This window comes from Heloderma suspectum, chromosome 3, assembly GCF_057233095.1.
Source record: "Heloderma suspectum isolate Gila_16-S chromosome 3, 16-S_ref, whole genome shotgun sequence".
NCBI classification, from domain to species: Eukaryota; Metazoa; Chordata; class Lepidosauria; order Squamata; family Helodermatidae; genus Heloderma; species Heloderma suspectum.
The window spans coordinates 250,728,955-250,745,077 of NC_139460.1; the positions used below are offsets into that span (position 1 = coordinate 250,728,955).

The 16,123-nt window shown below is 44.2% G+C and overlaps 1 protein-coding gene across 4 annotated transcripts in view; it reads right to left on the bottom strand.

Moving 5' to 3' along the window:
- Positions 1-668: 668 nt before the first annotated feature.
- ACSL5 (acyl-CoA synthetase long chain family member 5) overlaps positions 669-16,123 on the bottom strand; it is a 49,274-nt gene continuing 33,819 nt past the window's right edge. For 3 of the 4 annotated variants that reach the window (XM_084846202.1, XM_084846203.1, XM_084846204.1), the window contains 6 exons: positions 15,161-15,249; positions 14,894-15,010; positions 9,021-9,164; positions 8,328-8,429; positions 2,411-2,482; positions 669-1,565 (listed from right to left, as the gene is read on the bottom strand). In XM_084846202.1, coding sequence (XP_084702328.1) covers positions 1,428-1,565; positions 2,411-2,482; positions 8,328-8,429; positions 9,021-9,164; positions 14,894-15,010; positions 15,161-15,249 — 662 coding nt within the window. In that variant the 3' untranslated portion in view covers positions 669-1,427. Of the gene's footprint in view, positions 1,566-2,410; positions 2,483-8,327; positions 8,430-8,615; positions 8,678-9,020; positions 9,165-14,893; positions 15,011-15,160; positions 15,250-16,123 lie in introns of those variants that run through there. The other variant, XM_084846205.1, reaches the window with a different exon arrangement.

Genomic DNA, 16,123 nt, shown 5'->3' on the forward strand with positions numbered 1-16,123 from the left:
AATCTCGATGCCCATTACTCGATAGAAAAGTGTAGCTAACTCTTTGCAGAAAGTGGGACACAAGGGCTGTATCCAGCAGTGTCAGCAGAACTAGGAGGGGGCAATTTGCCCTCCCTCCATGTTTACTTAAAATCTGTTCCACAGAACTGGGAAACCCTCCAGAGAAGATTTTTCAGTAGCATGGAAAGCTGCAGGGGCAAGGTGAGGGGAGATAGACCTGTTATGCTAGCATGACAATGGATCTAACTCCTGGCCTTGGTAGTCTAGGGCTACACTTCTGAGCCCTTATTGTCCACCCAACCCAAAAACTTTTAAATTTTGAATAGATTTAATGTAAGGGTTAGGAGTAGCATCTTCCATTGGGAAATGAAACTTGGCTCTCATGGAATTCTGGGGGTGGGGTGCAAGAATAGAACATAGACCAGAACCTGTGGTGAGCATTCCTTACAGAATTCCTGTGAATGCAGCTGGTCCTATATGACTAGCAAGTTTTAAATATAAAATTCTTGTCTTTAGTATGCAACATGAACATGGCTAGATACAGAAAATCTTTGGTTATGAGCCAGTTGGATGTTCTAAGTATCTTTGCCCTTATCTAATAGGCCTCTGATGCATGATATGACAGATGTTCTAGCTAGCTAATGTACTCAAAACAGAAGACAAAATTTCAGAAAGTGCTATTTTATTTTTATTTACACATTCAATTTTTTCAGCCAGCAGGAATACAATCAGCTTATGCCTTAGCAGAATTGGGATATCCTAACTTTAAAAAAAAGGATATGTACATTTGGTGCTAGGATATTTGCATGCTCATTACAGAATGATGGAATGCATGGCTTTGCTCAGAGATATTATACAAACCTAGAATACATGTCCATACAAAGCCATGGAGCGCATCACAATATCTTACTTGCCTCTGTTATGGGGTAAAGCCATGGGTTGGGAGCAGATTAAGTTAGTGTTTAATCATACTAACTCAGCGCAGTACATTATGTAATTACGTAATGTCTTAAGAGTCTGTAATTACATTACAGACTCTTTGACACATGACAAGCTTTGAGAGCTAGATACTTTCCCATACAGCTATTCCAACCTCAAGAACAGTAGTCTTATGTTCCATATATCTGAACCATCAAGGCCTTTTCATTTCAGTTTGGGTTATACAATATTGTGAAGTCGTAAGACAACTTCCCCAGTTGTTTCAGACAATACAAGTTGGCATGCTCCACTTGAATACCTTAGCCATTTTTTTATACAAAAAATGCACTGCAACCTGGTATTCCCTTAGCCAACCATGTTTTCCTTTAAACAGAAAAGGACACTTAAGTTGTCTTATTTAGGTCATTCATTGACCAACTGTTTAGTGTCTAGCATGTGCTTGCATAGTCCATTGGAAACTCATTTAGCCGAGATAGCCTTTGTCCTGCTTACATATTGGAAACATAGAGGGCATCAATTTGGCTCCTGAAGAATTTGGATACATCTGTTCTCTTTGCCTTTAGTGTTGGTGTCAAGAGTCCATTTTCAACTGTGAACATCTCTGGATGAAGGTAGATATCTTTCACCTGATTGTGGAGAAAATATTTTGTCATGATTAAGTATGTTCAATATGTTAGTCTGTACTTGGATGTGCTGTTTGCCTTAGGACCAAGGTTGCCATTTTACCTTAAAGAAGCTATACATGAAAGAATAATTACTTGGTTCAAGAAGGAGCAGTATTTCTTGAAACAGGCATCCCTATTTCCTTTCTATATTAAAGGAGCTAGGAGGTGTCAACCATTTCATTATTTGTACAGCACACCATGTGCCCCTTGCTTCAAGTTCTTGCATTCCTCCCTAGCCATTTTGAGGTAAACCATTTATAAAACTTTAAAACTGGGAGCAAAGACCTGGGACTATTTGCCATAGTATGGAGAGTGGCATGCATGTTTAGCCTCCATTCTAGCAACTCCCTCCAACAGCCTAGATTTCCATTATTGATGTGTAAATAATTGAGCACAGCTCTGGACTTGTCAAAGGTCAGAGTTTGAGACAGAAATTTGAGCCATATGTTCCAGGATATCAAGAGTCCATCCACTGCGACCACTGAAGCATTTTGGAAGCCCAGTCATAAGATTTAAGACTAACTCCACTTAACTGAAATTCCTCCAGTATCCAGGATGTTGCATTCATTTTGTAAAGTGATATGACTAGAATAACTATGGAAATTTTATGGGGTTATTTTAGTCTCTTCTAGAACAGCCATTATATAGCCTCTTCATTTATGCATTCAAGCCTCCTTCCAACACAAGTGGAATGGAGTTTAAGATAACTATGCCAAATCTGTCTCATTTTGCACTAGAGCTCATTCTGTTTAAAGCCATTTAACAGCAGTAGCCTTGAGCAAATTCCATGGTGAATAACTACTCACTTGTTCAAAGGATTTGAGGCCAGCATCTTTCCCCAACTTCACCAGGTCCATCAAAATAGCTTTTTTCACTGCCTAGAAGCAACATATAATTTTATCAGTAGCACTGTATCATTTTTAAGCTTAGGAAGTGTAATGCCCCTAGAAGTAGAGAATAAGGGACTACAGATTGAGAACCCAAATCAGAGGTTTAGACCTGGAAAGTATGCTGGGGAGGCAGGATCCTATACAATGTCAAGAAGACTAGGGTAGTTATTAGCCTCTCTATACAGGCCAGCAACAAGGAGAAGAACTGAGACTTCTATGCCAGAGATGGCCATATGACAAGTCATTAAAGATTCAGGTTACTGATGGGGAGGACAAACTGTCTTGCATCAGTATTATCACAGTCAGCATTTCTAAAAACATGAAGCTTTTATTGCATGCTCGTAATTGGTCACTCATGGAAGTTTGTGGGTCCTTTACATGACACTGTCAACCTCTAGGGCATCTCCCACGCTTTCTGACGTTTATCCCAGTTTTGAAAAGTTCACATGCTTTAATGGCCATTAATTAAGTTCACATGCTTTAATGGCCATGTGAAATTGCACAGTTCTGCTATAACACAGTGCCATCTGGTGGCTATATAATGAAACATGTAGAACTTGCAGACAAAGGAAGTCCCAGGAGCCTGGGGAAGGAGGACCAGCCAGCAGCTGCACCAGGTGGATCCTAAGCCTGAGCCTGCTTCTGCCCCCGCCCACAGGTACTTAAGGCGGGGCTTCCAGAAGCAGCGCCTCGGCATCGTGCCAAGTGCGACGCTAAGTGCGCACTTAGCGTCGCACTTGGAGTCACGTAGGATTTGAAGACTCACCCACCTGCCTCTCCAGAGACACCAGCAGCCACAATACCAGCAGCAAATAGCAGCAGCAGAGGGCAGCAGCTTTAAAGACAAGGGGAAAGGGGCAAACGTGGACTTTATCTGCTCCTCCTTAGCTGCTGTTCTCTTTTATCTCTTTTATCTTTTATATTCTTTTAAACTGTTGTGCATTTTATATCCTAACATTTTAATATGTGCCTGGGAGGACTATTGGGCAACTCAGGGGGTCGGGGAGGTGCCACCATAACTGTGGTCACAGGCAGGGGGAGGTATGGCATTGGGGGATTAACAGGCCAGCTGAGGAGAAGAGGGGCTAGACACCTTACAGCTGTCCCCTCTTCTGGTTCTTCCCCCAACCTGATGGTTCCTGGCAGCCTTACCAGTCTGCCCTCGGGTCTGGTGGTGCTGCTGCTGAATGCCAGGTCGGCCCAAAATAAAATCTCCCTCATCCATGATTTGATTGTGGATGAGGGGGCTGACCTGGCATGTATTACTGAGACCTGGGTGGGGGAACTGGGAGGGGTCACTCCCAGCTGTGCCCTCCTGGGTACTAGGTGCAGCACCAACACCGACTTGAGGGTCGGGGAGGGGGGGTTGCCGTGGTCTATAGGAATTCAATCACCCTCTCCAGGCTTCCTGCTCATTCGAGTGCAGATCTTGAGTGTTTGTACCTTGTGCTGGGTACCCGGGACGGATTAGGGATTCTGTTGGTGTACCGCCCACCCCGCTGCCCATCAGACTCCCTGCCTGAGCTGACGGAGGTGGTCTCGGACTTGGTGTTGAGGACCCCCAGGATGATGGTCCTGGGGGATCTCAACTTCCATGCCGAGGCCGCTGTATTCAGGGCGCCTCAGGACTTCATGGCCGCCATGACAACCATGGGGCTGTCCCAACATGTCATCGTCCCAGCGCATATAAAAGGACACACGCTTGATCTGATTTTCTTGACTGGGCTGGAGGATGGTGATCTGAAAGTGGAGGAATTAACATCTGTCCCTTTGTCATGGTCAGATCACTTCCTGCTGAGGTTTAGACTCCTGGCGGCCTTTCCCCTCTGCAAGGGTGGGGGACCTATTAAAATGGTCCGCCCCCGGAGATTAATGGATTCCGATGGGGGCTCTGGGGGATTTTCCTGCTGGTATGGCTGGTGCTCCTGTCGAAGCCCAGGTCGCTCTGTGGAATGCAGAGATGACTCGGGCGGTTGACACGATCGCGCCCAAGCGCCCTCTCCCTCTGAGCAGAGCCCGGCCAGCTCCTTGGTATACACCTGAGCTGAGGGCAATGAAGCAAGAGGGGAGACGGCTAGAACGCAGGTGGAGGAAAACTCCTGCTGAGTCTGACCGAACACAGGTAAGAGCCCACTATCGAGCCTACTCTGTGGCGGTGAGGGTGGCAAAGAGACAGTTCTTTCCCACCAGCATTGCATCTTCTCAGTGTCGTCCAGCGGAGCTTTTCCGAGTGGTTCGCAGCCTGTTACATTCTGGGCCAGGGAGAGAGATGGTGGAACCCTCGGTAGCACGCTGTGACAAATTTGCACGGCACTTTGAGGATAAAGTCGCTCAGATTCGTCATGAATTGGACACCACCATTAATGCAGTTCCATTGGTAGAGGCGTTCAGAGCACCGTCTGGTCCAGTTTTACTGGATGAGTTTCAGTTACTGAGGCCTGAGGATGCAGACAAGGTGCTTGGCCAAGTCCGATCAACCACTTGTGTGCTTGACCCTTGCCCTTCATGGCTTATTAAATCAAACAAGGAGGGGTTGTCCGGCTGGGTCCAGGAGGTTGTAAATTCCTCCTTGAGAGAGGGAGTGGTGCCTGCCGCTTGAAAAGAGGCAGTAATTAGACCACTCCTGAAAAAACCTAACCTGGACCCAGAGGATGTTAACAATTATAGGCCAGTGGCCAACATCCCCTTCCTGGGCAAGGTGCTTGAGCAGGTGGTTGTAGGACAGCTCCAGGCACTCTTGAATGAAACGGATTATCTAGATCCATTTCAATCGGGCTTCAGGCCTGGTTTTGGAATGGAAACTGCCTTGGTCGCCCTGTGGGATGACCTCTGCCGGGAGAGGGACAGGGGGAGTGTGACCCTGGTGATTCTCCTGGACCTCTCAGCGGCTTTCGATACCATCGACCATGGTATCCTTCTGGATAGGTTGTCTGGGTTAGGAGTTGGAGGCACTGCACTACAGTGGTTCCGCTCCTACTTGGATGGCCGATTCCAGAAGGTGGTGCTGGGGGATTATTGCTCTGTGCCATGGCAATTGTGCCATGGGGTTCCACAGGGCTCTATTTTATCCCCCATGCTGTTTAACATCTACATGAAACCGCTGGGGGAGGTTATCCCGAGGTGTGGGCTGAGGTGCCATCAATATGCAGATGACACCCAGCTCTACTTCTCTTTCTCATCAAACCCAGGTGAGGCAGTGGCTGTTCTGAACCAGTGCCTGGGCACGGTAATGGACTGGATGAGGGCTAATAAACTGAAACTCAATCCAGACAAGACGGAGGTACTGTTAGTGGGTGGTTCGTCTGCCCGGCTAGGTGATATTCAACCTGTTCTGGAGGGGGTTGCACTCCCCCTAAAGGATCAAGTTCATAGTTTGGGGGTGCTCTTGGATCCAGAACTGTCACTTGAGGCACAGGTGAACTCAGTGGCACGGAGCACTTTTTATCAGCTTAGGCTGGTATACCAACTACGCCCTTATCTGGACAGAGAAAGCCTAGCTACAGTCAGTTATCCATGCTCTGATAACTTCTCGCCTGGATTACTGCAATGCGTTATACGCGGGGCTGACTTTGAAAACGGTCCGGAAACTTCAGCTGGTCCAAAATAGGGCAGCAAGACTGTTAACAGGGACTGGCCTGTGAGCTCATATTATGCCAGTACTTTTCCAGCTGCACTGGCTGCCAGTCCATTTCCGGGCCTGATTCAAAGTGCTGGTGTTAACATTTAAAGCCCTTAACAGCTTGGGGCCAGGTTACCTGAAGGATCGCCTCCTCCCATATGTGCCTGCCCGGACCTTAAGATCATCATCAGCGGCCCTTCTCCGTGAGCCCCTGCCAAAGGAAGTGAGGCGGGTGGCTACTAGGAGGAGGGCTTTTTCTGTTGTGGCACCCCGGCTCTGGAATGAGCTCCCTAGTGAGGTTCGCCTGGCGCCTACATTGTATTCCTTTCGGCGCCAGGTGAAGACCTTTTTATTTTCCCAGGCATTTTAGCATTTTAGCTTTCTAAATTTTTATCTTTGCTGTTTTAAATCTGTATTTTAAACTCCTGCACTGCTGCTAGGTTTTATTGTGGTTGTATTGTTATATTGTGGTTTTAATGTTCTATATATTTTAAATTGTTTTATTGTGTGTTGTTTGATTTTAATTTTTGTGAACTGCCCAGAGAGCTTCATCTATTGGGCGGTATAGAAATGAAATAGATATAGATAGATAGATAGATAGATAGATAGATAGATAGATAGACAGACAGACAGACAGACAGACAGACAGACAGACAGACCTGTGTCAGCCCATGTAAGGAGCTGATCTTAACCCCAGAAAGAATCCGGAAGCAGAAGCCCCAGTAAGTTATCAGTTAAAAAGCCTGGTGTGGAGAAGCCCAGTGTCTCTTTAGCCACTGCTTCCCCCGCCCCGCCGCCCTTTCCATTTTGTATCTTAACCCTATGAAATGAATTCATACTGCACCAATATTTTGTGGGAGCCAAACCTTCCATTACTCTAGAACAGGGGTGGGGAACACATGGTCCTCCAGATGTTTTGCCCTTGTTTATGGGATCTTTAAAACACCAGTATCCTTTCAAGGATTGTTTTTAGAGAAAGGCTATATTTTTTAAATCTGAGAACTTAAACAGAGGGCTTTTCTTTTAAAGCTTTTAACCCACACCTTCACAGAGGCTTCTGTTTCTGGATTCTTTGTGGGATTAAGATCAACTCCTTTACATTTGCTTTTTTCCATGGGGTTTTCTTTCTCTGCCTTTCTATATGTTCTTTTACACAACCACTAGGTGGCAATGTAGTACAGGTGAACTGTGGAAGGGGGTTTCATGCCACCATTCAGGATATACTAGACTCATTAGAAGAAAAAAAACTAAACTAAGGGCACAATCCTATGCATATTTAGACAGAGAAAAGGCCTAGGATTGCACCCTAAACTGGTTGCAAAGCACAGGAGAAGCCCTGGAGGATGACAACATTGTGTAAATGATCCGCAAGAATCAAGAGTGCGCAATAAATGCCTTGTGTAGACAGGCTTAAATACCACACCTTCCCAGCACCACCAAATCCATTAGTTGCCAGAACACGACATTGCTTAAGATTTGACTTCTTAGAAGTTTGTATGGGTGAGCCATAGAGAGAGACCATCATAACAGCACACATTTACAGGATTTTTAGTAAACACACACACACACACACACGCACACACACTGGAAAGAGTACATGCAGATTGTGTATGACTGTACTATATCCACTTTCAGGATTATTGCCCAATGCCTAACATTTAGTTAGGTCACTCTTGAACAATTGCATGGGAAGGGCAAGTTTATTAACTCATCTTTCCACTCAAGGTAATTGACAGAGTTTAAGTCAAGAAATAAGAACAAGATACATGTCTATAATTCAGCAATGGTACAAGCAGTCCCAATAGACACTTTCTCCTTTCACTACTTCACCCACTATACCAGCCTAGATTGCCAAATCTCAGTTTAGAATTACTGATGCAATTGTATATCCATTTTCCTCCCGTCCTGCTTAGATCTAGTTTGGCAGGCTATACTAAAGGCATGCATATGAATAATTCAAGTAACATGAATAATTCAAGTAACTACTTGCAGGTTTTAAATGAGGTGCTGCAACCTCATCTGACAATCTCCCCCCCCCCCCCCCGGAAGTCACTGGCACATTAGGCTGCTGAGTCAAATAGTCAAGATATTTACATGTAGACATGCTAATCTGCCTTCATATTATTGAATTGCAAGATCTGGCTTAATCTAGGTACCACAGTTTTCTATTATCGCTAAAAGAACCAGGTCTTCAGGAATTAGAGTGGCACTTACTGCACTTGAACAGAGTTCTTCATGTGAACCTTTCACTCCCAACTTTGCAGCAAACTCTGGAAGAGTGTCTGCATCAGGAACCACCACACCCACCAAGAAAGACTGTTTAAAGAAACAGATGAACAATCAGACTCCAGGAAGCTTAGGTGAGGGCAGCATTTTTACCTATTCCCAGAGATTCTCATTTAAAAACATACCAGATCTTTGGGGCCAAAGATTCTATGAGTTGTTTCACGTTGGGAAGAGTACACCTTTATGAGCATGCAGTTCCTTAGGCTGTCATTATACCCAGCAATTACCCCATCTCAGAAGCAGAGCATGTCTCAGACTGACCATTCAGATTGGATCATCTGGCCACAAAGCAGACAAGTCAGCACTGTAATTCAAGGCAGAGCTCTAAAAAGGAACCAGGGTCAGCCCTACCATGAGCCAGAGTGAGGCAATCACCTCAGGCAGCAGATTTTAGGTGTCATAAAAGGGCAGCAAATTGTTATTTACTTTGTTATCATTATATTTCTATTGCCAGAAATGGGAAGAAGTGCTTATGGGATTTTCTGCCTCATGTATCAATATAACTTGGCTGGCTTTCGATACTATGAACCTTGAGTGGATTGTGGGGATGGGGGGCATTTGCTGCTCTGCCTCAGGCAGCAAAAAGTCTTGGGCTGGCCTTGAAAGGAGCACACAAGTTACCTGTAGGCTATCCCCATGCACATAGATCTGTGCTACAGGAGCACTTCTGATGTAGATATTTTCAATCTTTTCAGGTGCAATATATTCTCCTTGAGCTAGTTTGAAAATGTTCTTCTTTCTGTCAATTATCTTCAATACCCCACTCTGCAGAAGAGCATTAAAAAAAATATTTTTAGTTTTATGAAGGCTGTGAAGATCCACCTGTTTTTGCTGGCCTTCCCGTAATCTGTGGGCTGCAAGATTTATCGCTGTAATCTGTTTTTTTACTGCTTTACAGTATTTTATTATATATTTATTTATTCCCTATTTGTATACTTTTGTCTGCTTTTTTAATCTTGTATGCCACCTTGAAAGAGTTCTACCCTTAAAAGCACCATAAAAATAGTTTTAAATAAACAAATGATAGTTTTCCATGCTTTAGGAGTATATTTCAGGAGTCAAGTTGAATACATTTCCAAAAGCTCTTGAGTGCTCTTGCACTCTGATACTAAGGAGTAGGCACCTATAAGAATGGTGAGTCAGCACCCATGTTCAGCAGTTCCAGCTTTGTATGGTGCAAGGTTTTTATCTGAATTGCAATATCCCATTATTCACTTACCGGCTTTTAAGCCTTGCAAAACAAAGCAATTTTCCTTCAATATTGGGAGAGAGATGAGCAGAACCAGGCAGTTCCCTCAGCTTGGAACACCATAGAAATGGATGTTTGGGGCAAGCAGCAGTTCATGCATTGATCTAGCATGTTCTGTGCAAGGCCCTCCTAACAAGGATTACAGGTTATGAACAGTTAGGCGTCATGCTAGACACCACACTTGAAATGTGAAGGAAGCACGGATCATCTCCAAGATGAACCCCATGCTTGCAATATGCCAGCTTAGCTCCCCATAATATAGGGGAGAACATGCAGCCATTTCCTCATTACTATAACGGTTAGTCATGCTTACAAGTACAGAGGCCTTGAAGTAGGGTGGCCAGCTTTACTCGAATAGTTTTATTACCAAACCCCTGTGGCCAGTTGTGCTTTTCTACGTCCATTTGAAAATGTTGTTCAGTCATTCAGTCGTGTCCGACTCTTCATGACCCCATGGACCATAGCACACCAGGCCTTCCTGTCCTGCACTCTCTCCCGGAGCGTGCTCAAGTCCATATTCAATGCATCAGTGATGCTATCTAGCCATCTCATTGTCTGCCGTCCCCTTCTCCTTTTGCCTTCAGTCTTTCCCAGCATCAGGGTCTTTTCCAGGGAGTTTTCTCTTCGCATTAGGTGGCCAAAATAGTTGAGCTTCAGCTTCAGTATCTGTCCTTCCAATGAGCACTCAGGGTTGATTTCCTTTAGGATGGACTGATTTGACCTCCTTGCAGTCCAGGGGACTCGTAAGAGTCTTCTCCAGCACCACAGTTCGAAAGCATCAATTCTTCGGTGCTCAGCCTTCCTTATAGTCCAGCTCTCACAGCCATACGTTACTACTGGGAAAACCATAGCTTTGATTATATGAACCTTTGTTGGCAAGGTGATGTCTCTGCTTCTTACTATGCTGTCTAGCTGTGCCATAGCTTTCCTGCCAAGGAGCAAGCATCTTTTAATTTCATGGCTACAGTCACCGTCTGTGGTGATCTTGGAACTCAAGAAAATAAAATTTGTCACTGCTTCCATTTCTTCCCCTTCTATATGCCAGGAAGCGATGGGGCCAGATGCCAAGATCTTCGTTTTTTTAATGTTGAGTTTCAAACCAGCTTTTGCACTCTCCTCTTTCACCCTCAACAAGAGGCTCTTTAGATCCTCTTCACTTTCTGCCATTAGGGTGGTATCATCTGCGTATCTAAGGTTGTTGATAATTCTCCCGGCAATCTTAATTCCGACCTCTGATTCATCCAACCCGGCGTTTCTCATTATGTACTCTGCATATAAGTTAAATAAGCAGGGCGACAATATGCAGCCTTGTCATACTCCTTTCCCAATTTTGAACCACTCGGTTGTTCCATGTCTGGTTCTTACTGTTGCTTCTTGACCCTCGTACAGGTTTCTGAGGAGACAGGTAAGGTGGTCTGGAACTCCCATCTCTTTCAGAATTTGCCACAGTTTGTTGTGATCCACACAATCAAAGGCTTTAGCGTAGTCAATGAAGCAGAAATAGATGTTTTTCTGGAATTCTCTTGCTTTCTCCATGATCCAGCGAATGTTGGCGATTTGACCTCTAGTTCCTCTGCCTCTTCGAAACCCCGCTTGTACTTCCGGTAGTTCTCAGTTCGCATACTGCTGAAGCCTAGCTTGTAGAATTTTGAGCATAACCTTGCTGGCATGTGAAATGAGGGCAATTGTACGGTAGTCTGAACATTTTTGGGGGTTGCCCTTGTTTGGAATCGGAATGTAAACTGACCTTTTCCAGTCTTGTGGCCACTCTTGAGTGTTCCAAATTTGTTGGCATATTGAGTGCAGCACTTTAACAGCATCATCTTTTAGGATTTTCAATAGCTCAGCTAGAATACTGTCATCTCCGCTAGCTTTGTTGTTAGTAATGCTTCCTAAGGCCCACTTGACTTCACTCTCTAGGATGTCCGGCTCAAGTTCAGTGACCACACTATCATGGCTATCAGGGACATTCAGATCTTTCCTGTATAGTTCTTCTGTGTATTCTTTCCACCTCTTCTTAATCTCATCTGCTTCTGTTAGATCCTTGCCTTCTTTGTCATTTATCATGCCCGTCTTTGCACAAAACGTTCCCTTGAGACCTCCGATTTTCTTGAAGAGATCTCTAGTCTTTCCCATTCTGTTTTCCTCGATTTCTTTGCATTGTTCATTTAAGAAGGCCTTCTTGTCTGTCCTTGCTTTTCTCTGGAACTCTGCATTCCGTTGGATATATCTTCCCCTTTCTCCCTTGCTTTTCGCTTCCCTTCTTTCCTCAGCTACTTGTAAAGCCTCATCAGACAGCCACTTTGCTTTCTGGCATTTCTTTTTCTTTGGGATGGATTGAGTTGCTGCCTTCTGAACAATGTTACGGACCTCCGTCCATAGTTCCTCAGGCTCTCTATCAGGTCCAATCCCTTAAATCTATTCCTCACCTCCACTGTATATTCATAAAGGATATGATTTAGGTAATACCTGAATGGTTTAGTAGTTTTTCCTATGTTCTTCAATTTAAGCCGAAATTTTGCAACAAGAAGCTCATGATCTGAGCCACAGTCAGCTCCAGGTCTTGTTTTGACTGACTGTATACAGCTTCTCCATCTCTGGCTGCAAAGTGCATAATCAATCTGATTCCGATATTGACCATCTGGTGATGTCCATGTGTAGAGTCGCCTCTTGTGCTGTTGGAAAAGAGTGTTTGCTATGATCAGTGTGTTCTCTTGGCAAAACTCTTATTAGCCTTTGTCCTGCTTCATTTTGTACACCAAGGCCATGCTTGCCTGTTATCCCGCTTATTTCTTGACTTCCTACTTTAGCATTCCAATCCTCTATGATGAAGAGGACACCTTTTTTTGGTGTTAGTTCTAGAAGGTGTTGTAGGTCTTCATAAAACCGATCAACCTCAGCTTCTTCGGCCTCAGTGGTTGGGGCATAGACTTGAATTACTGTGATGTTGAATGGTTTGCCTTGGATTCGTACTGAGATCATTCTATCGTTTTTGAGATTGTACCCCAATACTGCTTTTCCCACCCTTTTGTTGACTATGAGCGGTACTCCATTTCTTCTAAGGGATTCTTGCCCACAGTAGTAGATATGATGGTCACCTGAATTAAATTCACCCATGCTTGTCCATTTTAGTTCGCTGATTCCCAAGATGTCGATGTTCAGTCTTGCCATCTCATGTTTGACCACCTCCAGCTTACCATGATTCATTGATCTTACATTCCAGGTTCCTAAACAATATTGTTCTTTACAGCATCGGACTTTCTTTTCACCACCAGACACATCCACAGCTGAGTGTCCTTTCGGCTTTGGCCCAGCCGCTTCACTCTTTCTGGCGCTACTTGGAAATACCCTCTCCTCTTCCCCAGTAGTATATTGGACACCTTCCGACCTGAGAGGCTCATCTTCCAGCATCATATCTTTTAGCCTTGTGATACGTTCCATGGGGTTTTCTTGGCAAGAATATTGGAGTGGGTTGCCATTTCCTTCTCCAGTGGACCACATTTTGTCAGAACTCTCTGCCATGACCTTTCCATCTTGGGTGGCCCTGCATGGCATAGCTTATGGCTTCACTGAGTTACGCAAGCCCGTTCACCACAACAAGGCAGTGATCCATGAAGGGGCCATTTGAAAGTACCATGATCTCAAAGTAATTGCAGCATAGATGATCTACTTGAGCTAGCGATGATCAGACGCCGCCCCCTTGCTTGTCTGCAGTGGCGGGGAATTCAAGAGGCGGTCGCTAAGCCCCATTCAGCGTGTGGGAGCCAAGAGGGTGAGTCTTATTGTTATTTCTACCATCATTCCGCTCACAGAGATTCTTTCTGCCCTACATGCAGTTTGATTCGGACTTTTCAGACTCATATTTCAGTTCAACAGGCCATTAGCTATTTTTGTATTACAGCGGATATAATATCTGATTATATTATTAATATCCGATATTAGCATATACCGGCTTGTGATAGCAGTCGGGGTGTTCATTCCTTTTTTTTTTCTTTTTGGTTTATGTTTATGATTTTTTGCAGTCTGGTCACTGCAATCCTGCATTAGAGTGTTCAGTGTGGTACGCTTCATGAATATGGAATATTACATAACCCCGTCCCGTTATTGCCATCCCAATATCCTGTTTTTGTTCCAAGGAAATATGGTCAGCCTATCTATGGAAGGCTTCTTTTAATGACAGTTTGAAAACTTCAGCTGATGCAAAATGCAGCTGTCTGCTTGCTTGTGGGTGCCATGCAACCAGAACATATAATGCAGATTCTCTACCAGCTGCACTGGTTGCCAGTACGTTTTTGGGCCTAACTTGATGTGCTACTAATCACTTTTCAAACTCCAAATGGCTTGGGCCTAAGATATTTGAAGGATCACCTGTACCTGTATGAACCTGTCCAGGCTCTATGATTGGCCATGGAAGCCATGCTCACGTGCCCTCAAATAAAATCTGTTTGATTGGCAGGCACAAGAGATGGGGGTTGGTTGGTGATGGCCCCATCTTTATGGGATGCTCTACCTTGGGATGTGCGGCTCCCTCCCAGATTATTTTTAAATAGGCTTTCAAGACTTAGACTTTTCGGTCTGCTTTTAAATTGATGTGTGCCCATTTAATCAGCGTGAGTTTTTTAACTGCAGTTATTTTAAATATTTTAGGCTGCTATTTTAAATGTATTTTATTTTTTAAAATTACTCTGTAAACCATCTTGGAAGAGACTCTGCCTCAGAAGGCAGTATAAAAATATTTTAAGTAAATTAAAGAAAACCTAACAAGTGTGGTGCCGAGTTGGGCAAAAGTTTACTTAGTCCAGCATTCTTTGGAGGAATCTCAGCAGACAGCAGGTGCTATGTGATCCTCTGATAGATTGCCAATCTACCTTCTGCCACCCACTGTAGAGTGATCTACAATAGGTTTTACTGATCTATAACACAGTTATTGAAACTAGTGATCTGGTGCCCGACTAAATTCACTGGATTTTTGCAGTGAATCCTCACTGCCTATCCCTTTGCTAATCCACGTTCGACTATCTCAGCGAAGTATGCTCTCAGGCTCCACTTATCTACAACTTGAAGAAGTGGTTTTGCTTTTGATGTTCAGAGTGTTGTACATAGTAGGACTAAAACTCTTCCTCCTCTTTCCAAGGGAATGACTTCTACAAGTCTGGATTCCTTAAGCCCTTTAAAGCATCCTTTTCATGCACCACGACAATTACAGAATAGCTTGGGGAGCAAAATTCAGTGGCCACCAACTTACCGGCATCCATTTCCCAATATCTCCAGTATGAAGCCACCCATCCTTATCAAGTGCCTCCGCTGTTCTCTCAGGATCCTTCAAGTAACCCTTGAATACATTTGGCCCTTTAATACAAATCTACAGAAGGCACACAAAATTGGCGTTAGTCCCCTTATTATTATTATTATTATTATTATTGCATTTATATCCCGCCTTTATTCCTCTTGCAAGAATAAAGTACTTTCAAGTATCAGTTCAAACAATGCTAATCAGAAAGAGGATACTTACCTCCCCTTCATTATTTGATGCAAAGTAGTTCATTTCAGAAACATCATCAAGTTTCACAATGTTGCAGGCTAGGGGCGGTCCAACGTGACCTAAAGAAGAACACCCACTCAGAAATTTAGTTTCGTTCTCAGGGCAATTTTCTCTTTACCCTGCCTAGACAGCTGTTTAGAATAAAAAATTGAGGTCTGGATATGGATTTCCACTTCCTATATTTATATAGTAAGTGGAAAGAAGGCCAAGTAACAAAGGAAGAATACAGGCAGATAGCACAGAATTGCAGGGATGGCGTCAGGAAGGCTAAAGCTGAGAATGAGCTGAGGTTAGCAAGGGATGCTAAAAACAACAAAAAGGCTTTCTTCAGCTACGTGCATAGTAAAAGGCAGAGGAAAGAAATGGTGGTTCAGCTATTAAATAAGGATGGCAAAACGATAACAGATGACAAAGAAAAGGCAGAGGTGCTCAATTCCTACTTTGGCTCAGTCTTCTCCCAAAAGAGGGTCTGTGACCTCCCTGGCAAAGGCGAAGTACAGGCTGAAGGGGCAGGATTGCAGCTTGAGATCAATAGGCATATGGTCAAGGAACACCTAATTACTCTGAATGAGTTCAAATCTCCAGGGCCAGATGAACTGCATCCTAGAGTAATAAAGGAACTGGCAGAAGAACTCCCAGAACCGCTGTCTATTCTCTTTGAGAAATCATGGAGGACGGGGGAAGTGCCAGATGACTGGAGGAGGGCTAATGTTGTCCCTATCTTCAAAAAGGGTAAAAAGGAGGAACCTGGGAACTACAGACCAGTCAGTCTGACATCAATCCCTGGGAAAATTCTGGAGCGGATGATAAAGCAATCCATCTGGAAGCACCTTGACAACAATGCCGTGATTACTCGAAGCCAACATGGATTTGTCAAAAACAAGTCCTGCCAAACAAATCTGATCTCACTTTTTGATCAAGTAACCTCCCTTG